The following is a 25,298-nucleotide window of genomic DNA, read 5'->3' as shown; positions in this document are numbered from 1 at the left end:
TTAATTACAAGTTTTTCTCCCAGTCCTTGAATCATGTTTATATATTACAGTGCAGTTCGTGTTTGCTATCTTAGGGACGCTTGAGAATTTCTTCTAAAAACAGACTTTCTAGAATAGTGGGTGGGGCCTGCTTGGTTCCACAGCACAAAGAATGGTTGTGTGGGGACTCATGCCCACACCTCGTTCCCCACATATAACGTCTAAGTACAGTGCTGTGAAACGCCGCACACAGCGGGTGACATGCGTCCTCGGCAAGGAGGTGACCGGGCTTATGCCTGGTTCGCATTTCAGCATGACACCACTCAGGTCGTCACTGTGTCCGATTGCCCCGCAGGGCCAGCCCTGCAGGGGTGCGGGAGGGAGAGACCGGAGGTGTCAGTGTGGATGGTCTCCTCACCTGCAGGTCCACGCGGGACCAGGGCCCTCCCGGCTCTGAGACTGGGCTTCAGAGAGTCAGCAGGTGGCCTCCACCTCGACCCAACACAGGACAACCAACCGTGGGAACAGGTGAGGGTGTAAGAGGGAGGGAGGCGAATTATGAAGTCGCCCCCCTTTATCCACGGGGCGTATGTTCCAAGACCCCCAGTGGATGCCTGCAGCTGTGAGCAGTACCGACCCTCATGCACACTCTATTTATTCCTATATGCACATCCCTATGAGAGTTTATAAATTATGCACAGTGAGAGGTTAACAATGACAGTAATAAAATAGAAAAATTATAACAATATACTGTACCAAAAGTTATGTGTGTGGCTTTGGGGACATTGTTAAGTAGAGTAAGGGTTCCTTGAGCAGTAACACGGCGATCCTGCCACAGTGGATCTGAGAGCCGAGACAGCGACTCGGCGGCGGACAGGCAGGGAGCACCGACATGCTGGACGGGCGTGTCCGGAGGTGGGGCGCACGGCGGGGCGCGCGGCAGGGCAGCATGGGATGGCACCGTGCTGCCCAGAACAGTGCAGCTTAAAACCTAGGAATTGTTTACTTCAGGAATTCTCCATTTAATATTTCCGACCGCAGTTGACAATGGGTAATGAAAACAGTGGAAACCAAAGCATCGGACAAGGGGGAAACTGCACACCCCATCCCCACAAAGAGAGGACTGGCCAAGGACATGGAAGGCAGAAGAGCATCCACACCAGGGGCCTCCTAACAAACTGAAATACAATGAGGGGGGGTCATCAAGGCTGATACAAGCAGGCACCTGCCTGTACCCAGGTTGTTAAACTAGACATACACCTCCCTAAACTCTGAACATGCTAAGTATCTCCCACCACTCTGGCCATGCTTCCAGGATAACCCACCCCTGATCCAGAGAGCAAACAAAAGACAGATGCCTGGCTGGTGGGGACCTCGAGGGCTGCTCTGGCCATGTCCCTTCATTTCCTTTATAATTATTGATGAGAGAAAGAGAGGTCAATTTTATTGCTCCACTTATTTATACATTCATTGGTTGATTCTTGTGTGTGCCCTGACCTGGGATCAAACCCACAACCTTGGCACATCTGGATGATACTCTGATCAACTGAGTACTCGGCCAGGGCCGCAGGGTCCTTCTGGTGGACTCCTGTGTTGGGTTTGCCATTAAATATTGAGAGTCTCCCCAAGGCTATTATTACTAACCCTATTTTACCACGAGGAAATTACGGCTTAGGCAGGGTAAGCCCGAGATCATAGACCTAGTGAAATTGAAACTAGAATTCAAAACTGGTATGCGTGACCACAGTACCTGTGGTGTGTTTAGGGCAGCCTCGTACTGCATCGACCAAACTGAAACACTTCGGAGAGCAAGCAGTGAACCCCCCAAATGGATGCTGGGAGAATGAACATAAACAGGACTCTGCAGGACGAGCTGGGGGAGGGGGCGGCAGTTACTGTCACATTCCCTCTGGGCTTCGTTCGCACAGCAGGATGGGCCAGGAGAAGGCGCAATCCAGCCCAGGTGCGTTTTAACAAGGACCAGGGCGAGCCCTATCGGCACTTTCTGAAATTACTTAAGGCTGCTGCTTCCCCCATTGTTTGCTATATTTATTAACCTGGGTAGTAATCCTGCAGTTACTAACACTAAAGTCCATCTTTTAACACTTTAATAAATTGTTATGCTTATTTTAGAGAGAAAAGGACAGAAGGAAGCTGGGGGCCTGCACACTGCCGCATCCGGGGAGGCGGGTGGTGGTGAGGTGAGAACTTCGGCCAGGACAGGAGACCAGCAGCATCCAGGAGCTCAGGAGGTGAAAGAAAAGAGGAACTGTTACTACCTACACGTGGATGCCCACCATGTGACCTGTACCTACACACGGAAGCCAAGCTCAGTTCTACTATCAAGGTCAGAGTTAGGGGAACAGACTAAGGCAGGAGACGGGGCCAGAACCAGTGCTTCAGACTTCGAATGAGGCACCCCCTGGGGAGCACAGATATTCAGGGGTCAGGCAGAGACGGAAAAGAATCGGTCCTGGAGAGGGCGGGGACGCACGACACCAGGACAGAGAGAGACTCAGCAGCAGCTCCAATGAGGTTGAAGCACCGGCTGAAGCATCGGCTGAGATAAGAACTGAATCCAGTGGTGGGGACACCACAGTGGGGCTGACAGTGAAAGGGAAGAAGAAACTGGACTTTGCAGGTGGCAGAAACCAAGGGCTAAATCACTGTTTCATGAAAAAGGGGAGGTTTTGCATAAACAGCTTGCCCACTTGGTAACGATGAGAATCCAGCAAGTGAAGTTCCAGGACCCCAAGTCCCTTCCAAGGGCACACACACAGTGACCAGGTCCCAGCCTACTGCATTAGGTTTCTGTCAACTTCAGAGAGACCTGGTGAACTGGCACTGGGCAGCCCTCTGCTAAGCAAAGGCCTCTGTTTGTGCTACCAGAAAAAAAAACACAGAATGAAGGCTTCAGGGCACGGCCCGACATCAGCACAGGTCATCAAGCTCCAGGTGAGCTCCACATGTAGCGTATTTGTCCACAGGACCAGCTTTGGGAGAGAAAGACTCAAGGTCCATTTTGGCTCTGTGACTTACTTATTTGTTGTTGCCCTGGGCAAGTTGGTTAACATCCCTCAGCCTCAAAAGTGTGAACATGAATTGAGCTTCAGGTTTGGCTGTGGGTATTCATGTGATAATATATTTTACTCACTGAGGTCAGGGCCCGATACACTGTCGGCTCACTAAACACCGGCTGGTGCTACTTTTATAGACGGGAGCAGCGAGTCCAAATGTGAGCTGCACCTGTAATCACACCTTCGGAGCAGCTCCATTGCAAAATCAAACAACAGGTGAGTTAATTTTAGTATGTTTTACTTTACTCAATATGTCCAAAATACTATGTCAATATGGAATGAATATAAAATTGTTAATGTGGTATTTTACATTATCTCCTTCTTCCCACGTCTTTGAAATCGGTCGTTCACACTGCAAGTGCACCTCGGTGCCACGAGCTTCATTCCAGGGCTCCACGGCCACGCGCGCGAGCCTTGTGGCCACCACGTGCACGGCAGCGCTCGGGACCCCGCAGGCGGAGGAGGTCCCTAAGTCCCCCTCTCTAGGAATCACATTTTCCCACCACATTTTGAAATGATTTTCTGATCTATTACGAATTAAATCCTTACTTCCAGTTGCTTCACTTACTTCGGCCCCTCCTACCATCAAAGGTGAGCAAGCCCCGGGATGCGCACTGCCACAGCGACACTCCCCAAAGTCTCACCAGAGCAGCAGAGAAAACACCACCCAGACCGCAGTGGAAGCACAGCTGAGTGATGGGCTGGAATGGGGTTAAACAGTGGGCGGTGGGCCTGAGATATATTTATTTACATTTTTTAAAAGATTTTATTTATTTATAGTTAGAGGAGAAGGGAAGGAGAGAGAGGGAGAGATATCAACGTATGGTTGCCTCTCGTGTGTCCCCTGCTGGGAACCGGCCTGCAACCCAGGCACGTGCCCTGACTGCAAATCAAACTTCAATCCTTTGGTTAGCAGGCCCGCACTCAATCTACTGAGCTACACCAGCCAGGGCTACATTTTGAAAGTTAAATGTACTGGGGTAACAAACTCACAAAACAAACCAGACAAACTCAATGATGTATTTAAAGAGCCAAGAAAAGGCCAATCTCCAAAGCCGCAGCCTGACTAAGAGCTGCTGAGAAAAAACAGAACTCAAATCAGCCAGGTGCAAGCTGGGTGGGTGGGGAGGGGGTCGAGTCGGGGAGGCAGGGAAGGCAAGGAGCTTAGGCCTGGAAGGAGCAGCGCCCTCTTGAGGCCTCTCAACAAACACTGGCCAGGGGCTGGGGGCCTGCAGCAGAAACACAGCTCTGGAAATCACCTGCCACGACAATACTGCCTTTATCTGCGGCCTCAGCTGCAGAGGCAGAACGATATGCAAGACAGAGAACTACTGTCTTTTTAGTGGGAAGTAGGAAAAGAATCTCAAAAACTTGCCTTTTCTGTAATCAGAAGAGGAACTAGCTTAATGCAAAATATATTTTTCCAAGTGTTACATTTAAGGGAATAATAAACTTCTCACATGAAATACCGATAAAACCTTCACTGTGTAGATTCATATATTTTTTCATGAGCACTTAGTTCATACAGTCATACAGGTTTTCTGAGAGGTAGAATCAAAACTCTGCAAAGGAAGAATTTAAGCAAAGAAACTGAAACTGTTTCTTGAGTCACCACAGGGAGATGAATTCAGCAAACGTAAGAAGCCCAGAGTCTAACAAAAAGCCTGGGCCATTGACTCCAAGGGACGGGACCTTTCAGCTCTCACTACTCCCCAGAGTCACCCACCACATTGGTATGCTGTGCTCACGATGAACGCGGTGCCCAGAGAGGCCGTTGTATCTGGTCCCCTCTGATAAAGAACTTGAGGAGAGACATAAACCAGTTCAGAAAGGTCAGAGGGTGATGCTTCAGTGTGGACGTGTTACTGTGGAAGTAAAAATTCTCTTTTGGATAGTGGAGAGCACTGCGACAGCCAACAGAACTGGGCGCCTACCGCAGGTGTGACCTTGCATGTATTACTGCTCTGTTCTTGGTTTCTTCATTTGTAAAATAGGAAAATTAATACTGACTTTGCAGAAGTTTTGTGAAGGTGAGATACCATGTACGTAAATGTGCTTTGCATAGCGTCTGACAAGTTTAACAAATACCTGCCACTGATAATAACAATAATGCTAATGAATGAGATACTCATTTATTTCTATATTATTATAAAGGCTTAATTGGAAAAAGTTTTCAATAAAAAGAAGTATAAGGCAAAGGTCGCTAAACTGACTTCCTTTTTAAGTCTGCTCGTACCAGCACTCAGGTAAGATTCATTTTCTCAATCGTTGAAGCCCCAAATTGCTTTATCAAATTTTATTTTCCCTAGCTTCACAAAAAATGAGGAGAAATTGGCCTTGAATGCCTGTGTAAGTGACCTTGAACGCTGTGTGTTTTTTAAAAACAACTTAGTTATTCATCCATAACAAAATTTGACGGGGTGAGGGGGGGGAGGGCGCTGGCTTGGGAGGGAGGTTGTGTGTGCTTTCCTGTGGCTGTGTGTGCACACTCTGAGTCCCGGCGCACGGAGAATTCCTCCCCCATGGTTTCAAAAGACCTCGCGAGCTACCAAGGAATTCCTTGGCTGAGGAAGAAATACATCTGAAAAGTTAGCTCACACACAAAAAAGAAAAAATTATAATCCTAAAAGGTATTATTACTTTTTCCCTTGTAGCAGCATTTGTATTTTAAGAGGGGTTTCTCTTAAAATAACTCAAAGAAAAATCTCTTAAAGTCTAAAAGATGCACACACAATTGCCATAAAGATGTGGATACAAGGACTTCGCATGCTGGTGAGTAGGTCACTAGGCATCTGTGACAATAGGGGGGACAGAAACCTTCCTTAATAGGCTTCACATCAAACTCACAGGTGACTTTTTACTTCAGCCCAAGGTCGGTCTGGTTTCAAGCAGGTAACTCCAGGGTAATTGCTCTGTGTGTGTATGTGCCCCCGAGTATAGACTTCAAGTTGATAAATTGCTCTATTAGGATCTCAGTAACACTTAGGGTCCATGCACTAAACTGGAACTCACACCGGCCTCACTTCTGACCAGTGTGAAATGTTCACACGGGCCAGCAGCCGCCCGCCTAGCACATTCACAGCAGAAACGTGGCTAAGTTTACCTTTCTTTGGTCTGGATTTCACTGGCAAGGACTCCTTTTTTTCCATTGCTGCTTCTCTTTCTTTCCATCGGCGGATCTGTTCCTCCCTCATCTTGAAGAACAGGATCTGTTTCTGTTCTTCGCTGAGCTCTGCCAGCAGATCGGGATCTATGAACATCTCCGACAGTATCTGTTTCAGCATCTTCGCAGGTCTGGAGTCCTTTACGCCTGTGGCAGAAGTTCTTGAAAATGGCTTCCTGGTGCGCCCTCCACCTGGGCCGCCACTTGGAAGGACCTTCCTCCCCAGGGGCTCACAGCAACCCGGAGTGGCGGGGATAATAATTCAGCAAACCGGCTCCTGGTTCCTGGCACCAAACATCCTGCGCGAAACACCGTTCGTGAACCTGCCAGGAGCAACAGCCAAAAAGCAACCACTATTAAAATGTGCAGACGCCAGGCAAGGACAGGCTTATGAATAAAGCTGGGCGGAAATGCAGTATTGTTTTTCATTTATGAGGAAAAGAAAAAAAAAGCCAAGGCACGCTTTGTTGAGTTTGTGTAACCTCTACCTGTAATTTCCAAAGATACTTTATCAAAAAAAAAAAAGCAAACCCTAACTTTTTTACGGGTCAACCTCAGGGAAACGGAAGATTTAAGAGAGGTTTGGCCTTGTTCCAACCAAGCAAACACATTACTGCCTCAGAGCCTAACAAACCGACTGGGTGGCTCAGAAAAGAAGTAAAGAGGAAAAAAAAAAAGATAGGAGGAAATTAAAGGCTCTTTCCAAACAACTTATTTTTAAAAATACTGTTTTTGAGACTTCCCAGAATTGCCTACCTGAAACCAAACCAAAACAGAACCATGCTCAAGGAAGGAAAAAGAAGAAATAAAAACGAGACCACAATGCCACATTCCCACTTTCTCCTTAAAAGCAGCACCGAATGAACACACATGTTCTCTCATCTTCACAGAAGGACAATGCCATTTCAGAAGACCTACTAGAACCATGAAACCAGTGCGAGGGCGGGAGAGAACCTTCACGTACATCCTGGAAGGTCACCAGATTTTAGGCATACCTCCTGCAGTTAACCTAATTTTTTTTTTAAAGGCATTTTTAAAAAATATTTTCTTTATTTTATTTTTCGAGAGAGGGGAAGGGAAGGAGAAAGAGTGGGAGAGAAACATCAATGTATGGCTGCCTCTTGTACATCCCCTGCTGGGAACTGGCCTGCAACCCAGGCATGTGCCCTGACTGGGAATCGAACCTCGATACTCTGGTTCGCAGGCCCACGCTCAATCCACTGAGCCATGCCAGCCAGGGTGCAGTTAACCTAATTTAATAAAATCTACATTTACAGATCAGATAAACCGGGGGAACGGAGAGGTGACTAGGTTCATTACAAAGGATCCTTGCTTTAAAAAAAAGTTTATTAGAGGCTCCTTTAAAAAGACTGTGGTAGTTGGTGAGCGGAGGCATTGAAGGGTCCACGGGAAGACGTTTACTGGAATGTCAAGGCCACTTTGATTTCTTACCAAGTGCGGCATGGACTGGTATATTCACAGGTGGTCTCAGAGTGGCTCTACTGGAAGGGGGCTGACGATTCCGCTGACGTTTCATTCCACTTTACACATTTCTGTTTGGTTGATTTAAAACAAACAAACAAACAAACAAACAAACAAACAAACAAATCGCCCTGGCTGGTGTGGCCTAGTGGATCGAGTGCCAGCCTGAGAACCAAAAGGTCATCAGTTTGATTCCCAGGCAGGGCCCATGCCTGGGTTGTGGGCCCGGTCCCCAGGTGAGGCTGTGAGAGAAGCAACTGAGATGTATCTCTCACACATCAATGTGTCTCTCCCTTTCTCCCTCCTTCCCCCTATCTCTAAGAATAAATAAAATTTAAAAATTAAAAAGGAAAGCCAATCATACTTTTTTTTTTAACAAGAAGGAAATTATATGTACATTTCCATTCTGGAAAAACAAGACTTTCATTTCTTTCAATATGATAGGCTCATCAGAATTCTAAGAAAGTGACTAATAATTTGGTGCTTATAATGCCTCAATAATCTCACTATGTAGCCATGCCCTTTCAAATGTCATTTCTCCAAACTCAGTTCAACCCTCTTAGACTTCACTCCAGTCCCTGAGCCTCCCAGGTCCTCCCCCTGTCGCCATCCACACGGCCAGACTGTGAAGCTCCTCCGGCCCCCACCCCAGTGTCCCCGAGCTTCCTCTCTTCCTCCTCTTCCTTGCAAACTGCTTCTCCATCTGCACCAGTCTTTTGAGACCAGTGCTCCACCCCGAAGTGGTTTGTGTAACATAGCACATAGATTCACTAACCATTCACTGTGCAGCAGGCTGCAACTATCCTTGCTAACTGCATCCTGTAATCTATCTTCTGCAGCATTCCACTAGTGGAACTCAAATGGAACACAATATTAAGAGAAAATTAAAATAAATTAAAAGCGGCGTCTGGCTCCAATTCAACCAAGCATTGCCTGTCCCAGGGTCTACCTTTGAATTTTGCTTTGAGGTGAGCGTCAAAGGCTGTAACAGCCACAAAAATAGGTGTCCTGTGATATTTTCTTGACTTTGGGGTTCTAACAGCCTCCCAAGGGGCAGGGCTCACTAAATTCACACTAATGGAGAGACAGGGTCCCAGAGGCTGACCTCTCGCCTGTAGATGAAAAGAACCAAAGGAAGAATTTGGTTGAGATGAAGTCCTAAGAAATCAAAGTGGATGACTCCTTAACAACCCAGTAACAATGCCCTTTGTTGGCCCTTCCAAGCCTTCAATTGTTGACTTTCACAAAAATAAAACATGGTAGAAAATGAGGCGCCCAATGAAAACCGAGGCTGCTTCTCTGTTCTCCATTCTGAATGCGGTGAATCCCAGCAACGGTGACAGTGTGGGTTGAGCCTAAAAGCTAAACCCCTGAAACTGCCAAACTCACATCCCTCCCCTCTCCCCTACAGAGTACGCCCGATAATAAGAGCTTCCATTCACGGTTGCAGCGACTGCCTTCAGCACGCCACGTGCATTAACTTCTTTAGTCTTCACAGCAGCCCTTGGAGTTCAGCCTCCCACTTGCCCCGTGTCTCAGATGGATGAAGGCAGAGGTGGCGGAGCTGGGGCAGCCTGGCTCTGAGCCGGCTCCACGAGACTCCACCAGTACCGTGGAGTTTCTTTGCGAACCCAGAATCAGAACATACTCAGGATGTGATATCACGTGTGAAATATCTGAATGAAGACCAGCAAATTCCGCCGAGCACGGAAATGCTGACTGAACTCAGGGTGTGCAACACAGACGCCTCTTGGGCAGACACCTCAGCCACAGCAGCTCTGTGGGGAGACGCCGAACCTCGCCCACAGTTTTAACTTCTTGTTTTGCCTTTTGTAGCAAATGTGGATTTTTAGCATAAAAGTTAACTAGCAGATCTTGAAGGAAAGACAGTGGCTTCCCTGTGTCCTTAGAGGATACCTGGGGACTCAACTGACAACAGTCCTGTGGTCAGGCAGCTAAGTGACACACATGCCATTCTAAGCCAGTTGATTCCTACAGGTGTGAACGGACTCTTTCCTTCCCCATGCTTTCAGATGGAAAAGTCAAACCCAGCACAGGGTGCTCAGAAAACAACCGGCAAAGGTCCGCCTCTCATGAGCTGTGTGACTTTGGACTGTGACTTCACTTCTCTGGACTTAGGTTCTGCATCTGTGAAATGAAGGCCTGCACTGTGAATCCTTTGAGGACTGTGCCAGACAATCTAAGTGAAGGTTCAGAGCCAAGTGGAGCCAGCCAGGGTAGAGGAAATAGGAATGAGGAAATTAACCAGCCGGGGTTTGCCCCACTTGCACTGATAGGACAGTCATTGTGACACTGAATCAGACTCCAATGACTTCCCCTGACATAGCAAGTGCTGCACACTTCCACTCACTCAGGACCCAACAACAACATAACACTCAGCGAACTCAGCTCTCTTCTTCTACACCGCTTTTCTTAAAAACAGTAACAACAAGCCACAAGCCCCCATCTGCTATTTACTCCAAAAATAAATTTCTCAAGGGCCAGAGGGTTAGGTGTTTTCTGGGATACCCGCAGATCTGGCCTGACTCTCACACTTTCCAGTCCTGTTCTACAAAAGGAGAGGTGTGCTTTAATGACGCTGATATGAAACAACAACCAAAGCAAGCAAACAAAAAGCAGCCTGAGATACAGCATAAATCACAAGAAATTATAATACGGACAGTATGACTTTAATGTTAAGAATATAGTTTGAATTTCAATTATTTTAAAATAGCCAGCTCTGTTTTCAGATCTGCAGTTATCCTTTTCAACTTTATCTTATTAATCTATCTGTAAAGGGGCCATTTTGAGGGTAAAATAAATTACCAGAGCTGACAGCAGTTTGGTAAGTTTTGTAAATATATACCTTCCTTTAGAAATTTGAAATTACTGCACAAACTTCTCTAGAAAATTCCACTCACATGCCAAATCTATGGCCACATATGCTTTCCATTTATTTGCTCACTCAAAAAATATTGCATTTAAGTCGTCTCCATTGAACAGGCAATCAAATAAAAGCCATTTCGGAGGAGAGGAGACCACGTTTAGAGAGATCCGCCACACTCGCTTCTCCCCTGTGACCCTGGGGAGGGCAGAGACAAGTTGCGACTTCTCACCGCGTCTCCACGCCCACCCGCTCCGGGCGCCGCAGTGGGGGCAGGAACCGCGCGGCACCCGCTTGCTGGAGGAAGGCCACCGCCATCGAACTAACCGGGGGCCCTGGTCTGAGTCTGAAGCAGGCCCCGGCCCTCCGTGCTCAGGGCCCGCAGGGCGCCCCGGTGCTGGCGAGCTGAAACCGTTTCCCCGACTCTCCTGGAAGGTGTGGGGCGAAGGGGTCCCACGGCTCTACCCACGTGTGCTCGTCCGCGGCGAGTCGCTGCGGCCGCACCGGCGTGGGGCGCAGGTCGCGGGGCCTCGGGAGGCCGGGGCCGGCGGGGGCCGCCGGGGGAGACGGCCAGGCGCTGAGGCTGTTGGACCAGAGTCGAGAAACCTTCGAGCAGCCAGACCCTCCGGGGCAGCCGCCACCCTGCAGCCCCGGCTCCCTCCGGGCGGAGCCCCGCCGGAAGAGTGCGCACACGCCCCTCCGGGACGCGGAGCCCCGCCCGCAGCCCAGAACTGCCCCGAGGCTCTCCCACGTGCCCTGTGCCCGCCCCCTCCGGGGTCCCCTTAGAGCGGCCGCCAGCCCCGGCCCCCTGGCTCCCCCGCCGGCGCTCGAGACACCGGACACCGGACACCGGACACCGGACGCCGGCCCGCCGCGGCCCTGCTCGCCGCCGGTTCCCGCACCTGAGCCTGGCCGCGCGCGGCGGAGGGGCCGAGGCACGCAGGCCTAGCCGCTCGCCAGCCCTGCGCCCTCCCGCTACACGCCCCCCCACCGAACGCCCCTCCATCTCCCACCGCCCGGTCCCGGTCTTCTCCCGACCTCGCCTTCTCCGCCTCTGCCCCCACCGCGGCACCCACCTGCAGCGCCGGGGCTCACCTCGCCGGGCGACCCGCGCACCCGCCTCGTCCAGCTGGGGCGGCCAGAGCTGTCGGGGCAGGAAGGGAGGGACAGGCAGAGGCACCCTCGAGCGGCGCTGGCTGGCTGGACAAACACTCCAGTGAGAGGCTGGCGAACAGCGTCCCTCAGCCCCGGCCCGCCCGCGCTGCCCCACCCACGGCCCGCATGCCGGGGTGACTGGCTGGGCGCTGGCGGCCCCGCCCGGCCTCCTGGACAGGCTCCAGGGCCGGGCGGCGGCGGGGCCCAGCTGCCGGCTGCACGCCAGGCCAGCTGTCCCGGGGGCCCACTGGCCCTCGCAGCGGTGGTCCAGGCCCAGGCCACATGGTCCACCTGCAGTCTCCGACGGTTCATTGCTGGTCCTGCCATCTCGGGTCTCTGCGTAAACATTCATATCAGCGGCCCGGCCCCTTCTCCGCCCCTGAGCTCAGGGTTTCTTGCAAGGTGGAGCCAGCGGGGGGCCCGCAGGCCTTTCTCAGTTACACCGAGTCCCTCGGGCCAAGTCGGCTCACCTCTCGGGTTCTGCTCCTGCCTCTCTTGGAGCTTGTTTTTTTCTCTTTTGTTGTCATTAAGTGAATGATCAAAACTCTCAGGCACTTGCCAGTACTGGTGTGGCTTTGTAGGACAGGATCAAGGAGGAGAAAGGCTGGAAAGATGGAGACTGAAAACAACAGTGACTCGCAGAGAAAAGTAAAAGAATCTGAAGGTCAAGAACCTTGCTTGCGAATTTCAGCCAGCACAGGTCGCAGTGGTGTGTGAAGGGAGAAGCTGACCGGGCCCGGGAGGGGGAGCTCTGGAGGAAATGGAGTAGAAACAGAGACACGGGAGGGTATGTTCCCCTGAATAGAAACATACAAAACTGGAGGAAGGCGGCTTCATTTGGTGAACCCCAGACGGCAAGTGGTGGGGAAAGATGTAATAAACAGTCCGCCTCTGCACAGCCTGTCTAGTGAATTCGGCAGCCTGGCCTGCTCTATTCAGACAGGACACTGTCTCACTTTCAGCCTCTCCAAACTGCAGAAGGTTCTCGAGGTTAGAAAGAGCCTTCGGGCGGAGATCTGTCCCCAGACCGAGCTATTAGGAACTGTCCCACACATCCTAACAGAGGGGAATTTCCGGTTTAGGGTCGGTTCCCTGCGCTCATTAAATGAATGGCCTGTGGGGTGTTTTTTGGCTGCAGTGTCACTTGCCCTGGTCAGCTGTGGCCAGCTCACAGTGAATCCTAACACTGTGGAGTGAACAGCTGATGAACCGTGAAGGGTGGTTCATTAGGCAGTAAAAATTCCATAGGGCACTTGTAACAACCAATTACCTTCCACTGCATTCCACCTCTGCCCAGGTCCTTTATCACAGCGCTCCCGCGTGGCTACTCACCTCTCCATCCTTTGGTTTCACCCTCTGAATAATAGCGGTGCCTACCTAACTCATTAAGTTGTTACAAGGGTTAAATGAGGTAAAACATGCAAAATGCTTACCACAGTTCCTGAACGTGGTACGAGTTCAGACACATTAGTTCATATTATTTCACATCACATACTATCATTTCAAGTTATCGCTTCACACCTAGGGTATGGATTTTGCCTCCTAGGGTACCTAGAGTCCAAGGCAGCCTCAGTGACTGCCCCCCTCATGGTGCAGCGCTCCTTTCCTTGGCTGTGGGGAATGCATTCCAAGACCACCAGTGGTTGACTAAAACCACGGGTAGTACCAAACCCTATATATACTATGTTTTCTCCTATATATGCATATCTATGATAAAGTTTAATTTATCAATTAGGAATAGTAAGCGATTAATAACAATAACTAATCATGAAATGGAAGTATTATAACAGTACAGTGTAATGAAAGTGATGTGAATGGCTTTGGGCCATTGTTAAGTAAAATTCGGGTGACTTGAGCAAAAGCACCACGATGCCATGACAGTTGATCTGATCACAGAGATGGTTACTAAGTGACTAAGGTGTGCGTAGCATGTATAGTGTAAATATGCTAGATGAAAGGGTGGTTTATGTCTAGGGCAGGGCAGAGCAGGAAAGGTTCATTGGAGCAGCGCTCAATTTAAAACTGATGAGTTGCACAGACACAGACAAGAGTGTGGTGATTATCAGAGAGAAAGGGGGTAGGAGGGTGCAGGAGGGTATGGGGCTTGGTTAGTGCCATTGGAAGGAGCCTTGACTTGGGGTGCTGAACGTATAATACATTATACAGATGATGTATTAAAGAACTGTGCACCTGAAACCTATGTAATTTTATTAACCAATGTCGCCCCAATAAATTCTGTAAAAAAGAAGGGCCCTGGCTAGTGTGGCTCAGTGGATTAAGTGCTGGCCTGCGAGCTGGAAGGTTGCTGGTTCGATTCCCAGTCAGGGCACATGCCTGGGTTGTGGACCAGGTCCCCAGTTGGGGGTGTGCAAGGGGTGACAGATTGATGTTTCTCTCACACATTGCCATTTCCCTCCTTCTCTCTTTAAGCATAAATAAATATAAGTGTTTTTTAAAAAGAAAACGTGAGTTGTTGTGTTTTTTTTTCTGGAATTTACCATTTAATATTTTCAGAGCACTGTTGACCAACCACAGATAAGGAGGGAGGACTGCGTTATGTCGCTTATAAAAGGCGTCGCCCCTTGTCTTGTTGTGTGCGTCTTCTTCTCTTGGGTCATTTACTCCTCAGAAAGCCAACTGCCATGTTATGACCAACCCTATGGAGAAGCCCACGTGGAGAGGAACTGAGGGCTTGTGCCAATAGCCACAGAATGAACTTGGACATGGAATCTATAGCCCCGGTCAAACCTTCAGCTGATTGCATTATTGGCCTATAGCTTCAGTGCAAATTCATGAGATCACCCAATTAAGCCACTCTCAAATTCCTGACCTGCAACACGGAGGTGGCAAATTTGTGTTGTATTAAGACACAATTGGGAGACACTTGTTACACAGCCATAGATAACTAATACACCTCCTCACTGGTCTAGTTTCTAAGCCAGTTTTAGCTAGTTTTATGCATAGGAAATTTCTTGTAGTGGGTAGCTTACTTAAACACAGATCTTTGACCTCTCCCCAGAGCTAAGAAATATAGTATCTGCAAGGGCCAGGCGCCTGTGTTTTGAGCAAGCACTCCTAGAGACTGGGTCAAAGGTGGGATTACTGACCCTGCTGTCAAAAACTCTGCTCCAGGTGCTCCAGGCCAGACGTTGCTGAGCGCAGTTGTCAAACTTATCTTGATAATCTTGATTCTGATCCTTCACTTGGTTGCTAAAAACATCTTTGACGTCTACCCCTCTTTCTTGTCCGAAGGAAGACTTAACCTCTTGCCAACTTTCAAAACCCAGAACAACCTAACACTAATGTCTTTCAACTATATCATCTTCCTGACACAAATCCTGCGTTCAGATAATCTGGCATTTTTAGGCTCTAAAGCTGTACGGGCTCTGCAGCTTCACACTGTGGAGCCTGTGTAAAAAGTCTTGTCCCACGACTTGGATTCTGAGTATCCTACCTGTCCTTCAAGCATGGATCTTTAGGAAAACTTTCTTGCCTGCCCTCCTCCCAGCTGGAAACAGTCCGTGCCTCTTGCATGCTGATATATTTGTATCACGAGTTAGGTGCCAGGCCCTGTGGTGACACTGGGGGACAGCAGAGAGCAGACAGCCAGGGTCCCTGCTGCCACTTCGCTGCAGCCCTGCCCTGTTCAGTAGCTGTGTGTACGTTTTTGACCTCTTTCAGAGCGTAAGTGTTGTGAGAGCAAGGACTAGCCTATGCAAATTTGAATCTGACCCAACACCCAGGCACACAACAGGTGTGCGGTGCATGTTGGTTGAATGGATGTCAACAGTCCAAATGAATGCAGGCTGTACGCAGAGTGTGATCGATCCTCCACTCAACGTGGAGCCCGGCGCCTCCTTCCTTTTCTCTCCTCGTCGCTGTTCCATCCTTCTTGCCACGTGTCTCTTCCCTATATTTGTAGATACCGCTCCTCCTTTCAGTGTCTGCAGTTCTCTCTCCACCCTCTGCACTTCGTCTCCCCTCTCCTCTACCACCTCCCCTTTTTGCTTCCTCTCCCCCATCTCCGGGGGTTTCCTCTATCAACTGGCATAATCTAGAACCAAAAACACAGTTCTTCTCCACTTGAAAAGTAGACAAGATTTTTTTCTATTGCTTAAAAAAAAAATCAAGCAGCTGTTACTTATTTACAAGGCCCTCGACAGGGTTCTCAGTAGGAAACACTTCCCCACCCGTGATCTAGGGCATGTGTGGGGAGGATTGCTGCCTTCACCTGCTGGCAACACTCCTGATCGAGTGTGAGGTCTGGGCCACCAGCTGAGCATCTCCTGCTAGCTGGCCACTGGCTGGTTGGAGACATACACAATGGGTGTCACCAGGACACGTGTTCAGGAATGCCCCATTGCCCATCCAGAGCCAGTGGTCCACAGGAAAAGCTAATGTCTATTCCCGATTGTATATACTAATTTTTAAAATTGCTCATTTATTCCCAGTGATGGACACCAAAAACCAAATAGCCCACACTTTAATTGACGCATTCTCTGGCATTCCTTTTGGAAGGTTGCTAAAGATCCCTGCTGCCCAGGGTTGGGTGCACAGCTACCGGTCATGGCACTGTCCACTGGAGGGGTGCTGAGCAGGGCGGACAAAGCCTGAGGCACCCCCCGCCCCCGGGCTGAGCAGCACACAGCCCGGTGCTGCTGCCCGAAAGGCTGGAGGGGCCACTGCTCACTTCCGCGAGGCCAGTTTGTGTTTGAGTTCCACAGAAAGTGGAGGTTACCTTCAGGTCTTCTCTTTAGGGGAAAAGATAGGATAAACGATAACATTTTCCCTGTCTTGTTTTATCATCTACAAACACTTATTTTTTATTTTTAAAGAAGTTCTACCTTTGTCCTACAGTGAATATAAAGTAGATGTGAAAGAAAAAGACTAAACATTTCAACTTTATTAAAAATTGATCAAATTTCAAAATACATGCCAGTCAAGACACCGATCATAAAAATGTTATTGAAGGTCTTCTGTATTTTAGCTTGCTGCCAGCAATTAGATTTGATTATGAACTATTTTCACCGGTTTATGACTCTATTTGGGCTTTACTTTTCATCTTTATAAATATCAAGGTAAACTGTTGGCCTTTTTATTCATCTTTGAATTCATCAGATTACTCTAATTTTTCATATTTTTCCCTGGATTACCTTTATGGAATTGTTTCTGAGAAGACACCCTTCACTCTCCGCGTTTCTGTGTTACAGAGGCACGCACGCAGCCTGTGGCCCAGAGGAACTGCTGCCCCGAGGCTCCCGCATGGAATTGAGTAACTTCTACCCCGAGTGATAAGGTGCATCTGTGAAGAGCTTGCAGTCCCCAGTGCATCTGACCAGCCTGACCAGAAAAGGAGCAGAAGCAAGCTCTTGTGAGCATGACGGCTTTCCTTGTATCCTTCCCGGGCAGCTTCCAGTAGGTCTCCTAATGCGAATAAAACCAAGGTCTCACCCCTTCCTTAGACCAGGTTCAGAAGCAGGTTTTGACTCCCTAACTTTGCTCTGGTGTGCCATCTTTGCAGAAAGTACACAGATTCATTTTCGTTTGATGAGGGTTTACTGCCAGTGAGCACAGAAGTAGTTCTCAAGCACATGTGACAATAACCTAGAGAGATGCAATGTTTGGCCCTCTGTCTCCCTGCTTCAAGGGGTTCTTGATTGGAATAGGATGGAGCACAGACATCACAATTTTTTCAGAGCACCCCAGGAAGTTCTAATGTGTGCCCGAGGTTAGGAACCACTAAAATATGTGGAAACAAAGTCAATTAGTTATGGGAGATTTTGAAGGCGTAGTCATGGTAGCCCTTAGATGTTACTAAAATAAACATGAAACCAGATGTTCATCCTCTTGGTTCTGGCTTTGAAGTAAGTCCCATAATCTTGTCCCACGGGGATGGATGATCCACCAGACTCAGTGCATCATTTAACCAGGCGGGAATTAAATGCAATGCATGAGATGACGGTGTCTGGCTTCCCTTGGCTGCCCCATGTATCTAAGACTTGCTAATTTCCTTCCTTTTACTGTTGCCTGGTTATGAAGCCCAGGTGCTCCCGCTGGCCCGTTTGTTGAGGAAAGCACTTCCCTCTTTGGCCCAAAGACTCCTGACCTTCACTCCATGGCCCCGGGTGTTCTCAGTCATTTCCTTGTCTTTCCTGGAGGTGGCTTTAATTCTGCTCCCTAGAACTGTTCTTCCCACTAAACCATTTCCCTCCATTATATTCTGTGTGCCTGAAGACTGCTTATAACTGGAAGTTGAAGTTCATTCTACCCTTGGGCAAAGTAAGACACTTTACCTCTTCCTCTAAGTGTATGTTTAAATAAGAGCCAACCCATGACCTCAACACTGCATGCTATTGTTTAAGTTTGAGACAGAGAGTTTATTGGCATCTTAGAGTTTTAATGACAGAGAAATTGGTATAGCATCCAGTATAGTGAAAGTTATGGCCAATAAATGACAGATCATGCTATGCAAATAGAGAACTATGAAAAAGAGTAGAGTCCCTTTGGTGAAAAAAATCAATATCCATTTAGAATCTAAATAACCACACTGTCCCTCACTGGGAATGAATCCTTCATGTTAGAAGTCCTCATTAAAAGACAGTAAATCACACAACATTTAGAAGGAATCTGAACATTATTTGGACCTCACTTGCAGCTGAAGAAAGGGATGAGGGGAGCAGGTTTAACTGTCACAGAGCTAGCTAGTGGTGTGTCCAGAATTAAAACAAAGAGTCTATGACCCATGACCCTCACAGGTATCATGCTACCTTAAATGAACTAGATCGCTTACCTAACTGACTTCAGGAGAAAGGGTGTAGGGAACCTGCATTTCTCTCCTAACATAAAGCCCCTCTGTCTCTTGATCGAGAGGCAGACAGGAGTGGCTTTCAGGGCTGTTCGAGTTCAAGGCCAGCTGTGGGGTGTACAGGACTCCACGCCAGTTTCCTCACAGCCCCGGGCTCACAGCAGACCAACGCAGGGACCACGTCGATCTGGAGCCCACTCTGGAGAACAGTTGGGGCTGTGATCCTCTTAAGTGTAACAAGCAGGTCTTGATAGAACAATCGATCTGTTCTGAGTGGTTCCTTCAGTTAAATTCTGATGAAAACAGGAAGTACACGGAGAAGAAAGTGGGGAATAAGAAGGAAAAGAGGAATCAACACCACACAGGTAATGAGAATGGAGGTGATTTTTACTTATTTATTTGTTTAAAAGACTTTATTTATTTTTAGAGAGAGGAGAAGGGAGGGGGAAAGAGAGGGAGAGAAACACGACAATCTGTTGCGTCTTGCACACGCCCCAGCCGGGGACCTGGCAACCCAGGCATGGGTCCGAACCAGGAATTGAACTGGCGACCTTTCACTTCTCAGGAAGATGCCCAATCAATGGATCCACAGCAGTCAGGGCTGGAGGTGATTTTTAAAATGAATACATGATCCTGTTGCTTCCTTAAGTGAGCTTTGCTGTCCGCTGAAGCCTCAAATCCACGCTCCTTTCCTGTTGGAGAGTGCACCTGGCTTCCGGAAATGATTTCAAATTGAAAGAGGAGGAATTTCTCTGGTCGATACTGGCTTAAAAGTGTACACTTTATGGTTAGTTTTGCTACCTGGTGAACAGCCCTTCTAAATTGGTTAAATAGAAAATCTAGGAACGAAAGACTCAAATCTCACTGTTTTTTAAAAAATACTATTTCCCAGTTAGACTCCGTGAAAGTAGGGTGTGTCACTAAAGAGGTAACACTGGGTGGTTGGGTGGACATCGTTTCCAGTCTTCTGAGTGTGCTGTACCTGACAATGACACCATAGATCTGTGCAAATTAACACTTTAGAGCAGTTTCGAGCTATTATTTCATTCAGCCCTCACTACATATTTGGTGAGATAGGCTTTTTGATCTTAACTGACAGGGGAGGACCTTTGCCTAGTTTACGTAATAGCTTGGGTAGGGGTGGGACTAGGGCTGGGCCGTGGGGGTGCTAACGCCCAGGCCAAGCCTCCCTCCACCCCCTCACTCACCTGGCTGCCACTGGCACTCTGTCATTGTCCCTACTTCCATAGGAAATCTGCAACTTTGTCTCATCACATTTGCATCCCCAGAGCCTAGTGCAGTGCCTGATACGGAATAGGTACTTAATGTGTGTTTGTTGAAGGAACAAATTAATCTAAATTTGGGCTTGGCCAGAGAGAATCAGTGCCTGCTTGAATAGTGTGCATAAGCTCATTTTTGGAAATTAAGGTCAAGTAGCTTTGTAACCTAAGAAACTATCAGTGTGCTTTGTGGAATTATCCCGACCTTGGGAAACAGCTCATTCAGCTTGAATGTGCTGAAATGAGATGCTATTCTGTATGAGGGGGAGTCTAATGGGGATTTGTGTTATTATCTTGCCACAGAATAATATGCCTCTATTGTTATGTTGCCTTGGAGTTTTATTATTTTTTAAATTATCATTCATTATATGCAATGATATAAATCTTTTATCCCTAGAATGCGAATGACACACCCTAAGTAACTATTCTTTAGAAATACATAGCATTTCTAGAATTCTGACCCAGAAGGATTATTACTTACATGACTGGTCTTGCAACTTTAATAATGTGACCGTGAATTATAATTCAACAATTCCTTTGTTCTTGGTTATAGATTATAAATTCTTTCCTTCACCTTGTGCATTCTATTTAGTTTATACCCACCTCATGCACAATGAAGGGTTACCTGCACAGCGATGGGTGTCTGAGAGGCAGATCAGGGCACAGACTGGGGCACTCCCTTGGTGGGGCTCTGTGCTCATGAGAATATTAGTTTGTTAAATTTTCATCTTGATCCCACTTGAACATATTGTAGTTGGAATGGAAATCTGTTTATTAAACTTCTCACGGTATTTCATAAGAATTATATATTTTTATTGTAACACTTTTTGTTGGTAGGGCCAAACATGTCGACAGAATTAAGGGAGCTACTTCTAGCACATTTGAGTTAAAAGAGAAGTCACGCGTGGCTCTCCTCTTCCTGCTTTTTTTCTCTTCCTACTGAAATAACAGGTCTCAAATCTGCAGGTGTGTGGTTCCCACTGTTACAGCAAAAGGGAAATGAATGATTATTTCTACTTGCTCATCAGACACACAGTAAATGTCTGTTATTGCTGGGAGGGGGGTAACAGAAAGAAACAGTCCTTGATAGCAATAAGCATATTATCTAAAAGGGGGAAATGTCATAAATAAAAACCATAGTGATCATTTTAATAAAGGAGTAAAAAGTATGAATACCGCAAAGGTCCCAGACAAAGCTGAGAGCATTCGGGAGAAGATACATCCCACCTTCTTGCAGGGACCTGCGTCCTGTGTGTGGCGCACTCCAATGATCATGATAAAATTCACCTCACTCTCCCTCCTTCTTCCTGGAGCTTTGGTAAGGAAATGGTGCAGATGCATGGGACAGTCACAGAGGCAGTTGAGGTTGTCAGTGGGGCTGGAAACATAATAGGATGTTAAGGCTCTAGAATTTTAGGAACATTTTCTTAATTAGACAGTTTTAGTCCTCTTTCCCACTTGTATCAGTTATCTTTTGCTGCATAACAAACACCCCAAAACTTAGAGACATTAAACAATTGCACTTTAATATTTCTCCTGAGTCTGGTTCTTCTGCTGGTCTTGCCTGGACTCATTCCTGTGGGGCAGCTGGAAGCCAGGACAGGCTGAAACAGCAGGGCCTCTCTCTGCCTGTGGCCTTCTACTCTAAAGTTGTCTAGACCGCAGAGCAGTAGCAGCATCCCAAGAGGACAAGTCCCAAAGTGTTGCTGCACGTGTGCTCATGTTCTATTGGCCGAGGCAAGCCCATGGCTGAGTCCGGAGTCAAAGTAGGAGGGACTTCACAGTGACATGGAAACTGGGAGGTCTGACTCACTGGGAACCATTAGTGTAACATTCTGCCGCACAGTCTAATACAAAACTCTCTAGAATGTGAACAGTGTGCCCAAGGAAGCTCAGATTTGTACAGGAATTTATTTCTCGGTGTCCTGGGGTGGCTTGTTTCTGCAGATGACTCATGTGGAGGGTCTGGACAAGTCATAAATTAGGATAGACCATTGTGATACTTCTTATAAGGGCCTGCCTTCCTTTCTCTTTCTCCCTTTCTCCTTCCTTCCTTCTGTCCTTCCTTCCTTCCTTCCTTCCTTCCTTCCTTCCTTCCTTCCTTCCTCTTTCTCTCTTTCTTTTTTTATTTCCCCTTCCTTCCTTCCTCCCTCCTACCCTCCTTCCCTTTCTTCCAAGAGGGACAATGACCTACCCATATTAACCTAGAGACTATTAAAGACTAGAATTCAGATCTCAATCTAACGATCTTTGCACAAACAACTCCTCTCTTCATCCCTCGTGGTTATGTTTTAAACTATACATTTGAGAGCTTTTCAGCTAACACTTCATGTGATGTTCGTTTAATGTTTATAATTAGTTTATTTAATATTCCTTTATTTTTCAAGGCTATAAATGAGCCCCCATACTTTAGAATTTCTCATTGATTTTCTTTACATTATGCTTGACCTTAACTAATGGAGACACTAAAGAGGAATGGCCCCAAACAGATCTTGCAGCACTGAACTTATGTTCCCAAAACGATGCTTCCTTTTATTTATTATTAACTTCGATTCACCTTGTTTTAGCTGGTATTCTATGGGACTAAGTTCTGATAGATCATAACTTGGGTTGGTTTTTAGAAAAGAGGTGATCACTCCACATCAAACAAACTTTAACCTGTAACTATAAGTGAATTCAAAGTACCTGTTTAGTAGATTTGTTCATTAAGCCTAAGGGTGTAGTTTAACAATCAAGAGCACCACACGGGAGCAGGATGTTGAGTATATCTTTCTGCTGTGTCTTTCGTACGAATCGAAATTCCCCGGTACGTAAGCTACCCTGTGGAGACAAGTCAGGCATTTCGAGGAAGTCACGTTAATGTCCTCAGCTTGCCCAACCTGATTTAAACCAGGAAGTACTCTGGGCATTAGCATAACAGGTCCCTGAGAAATCACATATCTCTTGTTTTATGTATAAGGTTCAGGTCAAGTAAACAAACGAAACCTGAATATTCATGACCTAACTCATGAATGCTTATGGGAATCTTGTAAGATATTGGTCACTCATGGATGCTTTGCACTTCACCATCATCACCATTTTCATCACCATCACCATTTATGTTGTTCTCACTTGTCATCAGTGAGCAAATTATTGTTCGGGTACAAGTACATTTGAAGGAAATGGAGAGAAGAAGAGGCACATCACAGGAGATGAAGTCAGGGCCTTTGTTTTGGCCCCATGAAGCAATTTCAGTCTGTAGGAAGGACAGCCGACGTGATTCTACTGCATTCTCCTTCAGTCAATGCTTTGTGTGATTTTTCTGTGCCACATGATCCGATGACATCGATCACAACCAAGTGCAGTTTTTCCAGAGAAGAGTGAATGGGGTAAGGGAAGGACAGTGGAAGGAACTAGGGATTGAGCAAAGAAGGCCTGAAGGCATGTGGGAGCATCTTCAAACATCTGAAGGCGTGTCAGGGGATCTCAGGGGCGCTCAGTTAGTGCTGGTCCTCGAAATGCCTCGGACGCAGCTAGGAAATTTGAAATTTGAAATCAGTTACTACTCTCCATCCATCTCATCTCTCTGATACTATCATTTAGCAAATGGACAACCCGAACCTTACCACCACCCCCACCTCTTTTCTCTTCCATTCCATTAGTTATTGCTACACTGGGTTTTATTAACTGAAAAATAAAACGCCAAAGTGAGAGGCAACAAGTATTTATCTGTGACCACAGAAATACAATTCAGGCAGAAACCCAAACTGTGTCCCAATTACAAGGTAAAGGCAAGGGGTTTTATAAGAAAACAGAGGAAAATCGTTACCTAGATAGGAGGAAAACATTTCTATTGATGCGAACCAGTTGAACAGTTCTTTACCTCTACATGGCTGGTTACTGATTCTATCTTCGGAAAGAGTGTCCTTAACTGTTGTAAGGCAATGTTACTTTGTCTCTTTGGCCTGGCCCAAAGGTCATGTTTCCTCATTCAAACATTCCAAGGGGTCAAGGAGCAAGGCCTGCGAGCAGGAGTGGTTCCTCTGGATTGGCTGCTCCGGCGACGCTTTAAAACGGTTGCTCTCACGTTAACTTTTCACGTCAACTTTTCAGTTTCATCATTTTTAGTTCTGGCTGTGTCTGCTTTCCAGATATTTTCACCTCCTCACCCCCACTTTCTAGTCTATGATGTTTCTTCTGTTAAAGCTCACGCTGCAGTTTTAGATTTACATGAGGCTCTACCAGCTCATCCCTCTGACCAATGTCATTCTCATAGCTTCTCAACACTGCCCCCATGCAGAGACTTTGCAACATGATACAAAGTTTTTCTCTTCACATGCTGCCATTATCCTAGGAAATGTTTCCATCTGCGTAGGTAGGGGACCCATTCTTCAGCATAGCTCACACATTCCGGGTCTCTTTAATCCCAGAGATGTCCCCTGCTCCTTTGGATCTGTCCATGACCAGGCTTCCCTCTGGCTCTAAAATCTAATATTTGGGCATCGCAACTTCTAGCTACAACCTACTGTTCTCACAGCATTCCCATGAACTCACTGTATACTGCTCTTTTAGCTCGAAGGAACTTGAATTCCCTTAATTCCCCCAATTTAAGCAATTCTCTTAATTTCACCTTCAGCCCTTCCCTTCTCTCCTCAGGCTTTCAATTCCCTCACTCTATCCCCTATTCTGCTGGAGAAAGAAAATGACACAATAATGGAGATACCATGACCCATGGGTCGAATGTTAGCTGGACCCTCAGGCTTCCCATCAATTCCTCTGTGAGTCTCGAATCAGCTTCTTTTCCAGGTTTTTCATCAACTGCTTTAATCCATTATCTGGCTCTTCAAGCCCTCACCTCTCAATTTCAGCCAATGACCTTGCTTCCTCTCTTGGGAAAATTGGTGCTTTTAGACATGTTGGGTATTCTAGTCAAGGTACTTTGTTCCAAACGACAGAATCCAGTCCCCTGGTTAAATGCCACATTTGTTATTTTGTGGTTCAGAGACTCTCCAGCAGGACTAGAGAGCCATCTTAGAAACCACCCAGTTGTAATCACACCGCAGGGGCTGTTGTAACAAACACCAGTGTCAGAATCCACACTTTAGCTTGCACCAGGCACTAGTGATTCTTCGAACTGGACAACAGAAGTTTTGTGCCTATTATGTTTGAAGAGAGAAACATTTCATCTCACTTGCCAAACTATAGAGTCTGCCTGTACCTAGCTCCTCCCCTTGCTCCTCCCAAGTCAGTATCTCCTGCAGAAACATCCGACTGGTGGAAGCTGGATGACGTGCCTGCACCTTTACCATGAGGGATGCCAGAAGCATGAGGTCTGGTTTCTACCTTGTGGAGGCGGGATTCCTATGTGGACAATTCATGACGTGAGTCAAAGACACTTGGCAGTTCCGCAGATGGCGAACGGCTCCTGTAATCTGTTTCAGTGTCTCATCCCTCTACCTGAAAATGTATCTGCCTCCAGACCCGTCCTGTCTCC

General features: G+C 47.3%; 1 protein-coding gene and 1 long non-coding RNA gene across 6 annotated transcripts in view; both read right to left on the bottom strand.

Annotated features, from left to right (window-relative positions):
• Nucleotides 1–11,837, bottom strand: part of SH2D4A (SH2 domain containing 4A) — a 51,075-nt gene extending 39,238 nt beyond the window's left edge. The window contains exons 1-2 of one of the 5 annotated variants that reach the window (XM_053660024.1): nucleotides 11,662–11,837; nucleotides 6,160–6,542 (exon numbers count right to left, since the gene is read on the bottom strand). In XM_053660024.1, coding sequence (XP_053515999.1) covers nucleotides 6,160–6,340 — 181 coding nt within the window. In that variant the 5' untranslated portion in view covers nucleotides 6,341–6,542; nucleotides 11,662–11,837. The other 4 variants (XM_053660026.1, XM_053660025.1, XM_053660028.1 and 1 more) reach the window with 4 other exon arrangements.
• Nucleotides 11,838–20,654: 8,817 nt separating this feature from the next.
• On the bottom strand, nucleotides 20,655–23,720 carry LOC128626626 (uncharacterized). Its single transcript, XR_008390613.1, has 4 exons — nucleotides 23,634–23,720; nucleotides 22,511–23,337; nucleotides 21,002–21,203; nucleotides 20,655–20,805 (listed from the first exon to the last, which is right to left on the bottom strand). It is a non-coding gene; the product is annotated as an uncharacterized LOC128626626 (long non-coding RNA).
• Nucleotides 23,721–25,298: the final 1,578 nt, after the last annotated feature.

Source organism: Artibeus jamaicensis, unplaced genomic scaffold (genome assembly GCF_021234435.1).
Source record: "Artibeus jamaicensis isolate MK-2021 breed Jamaican fruit bat unplaced genomic scaffold, CSHL_Jam_final scaffold_833, whole genome shotgun sequence".
Classification (NCBI taxonomy): Eukaryota; Metazoa; Chordata; class Mammalia; order Chiroptera; family Phyllostomidae; genus Artibeus; species Artibeus jamaicensis.
This window is presented reverse-complemented; position numbering and strand designations above follow the sequence as displayed.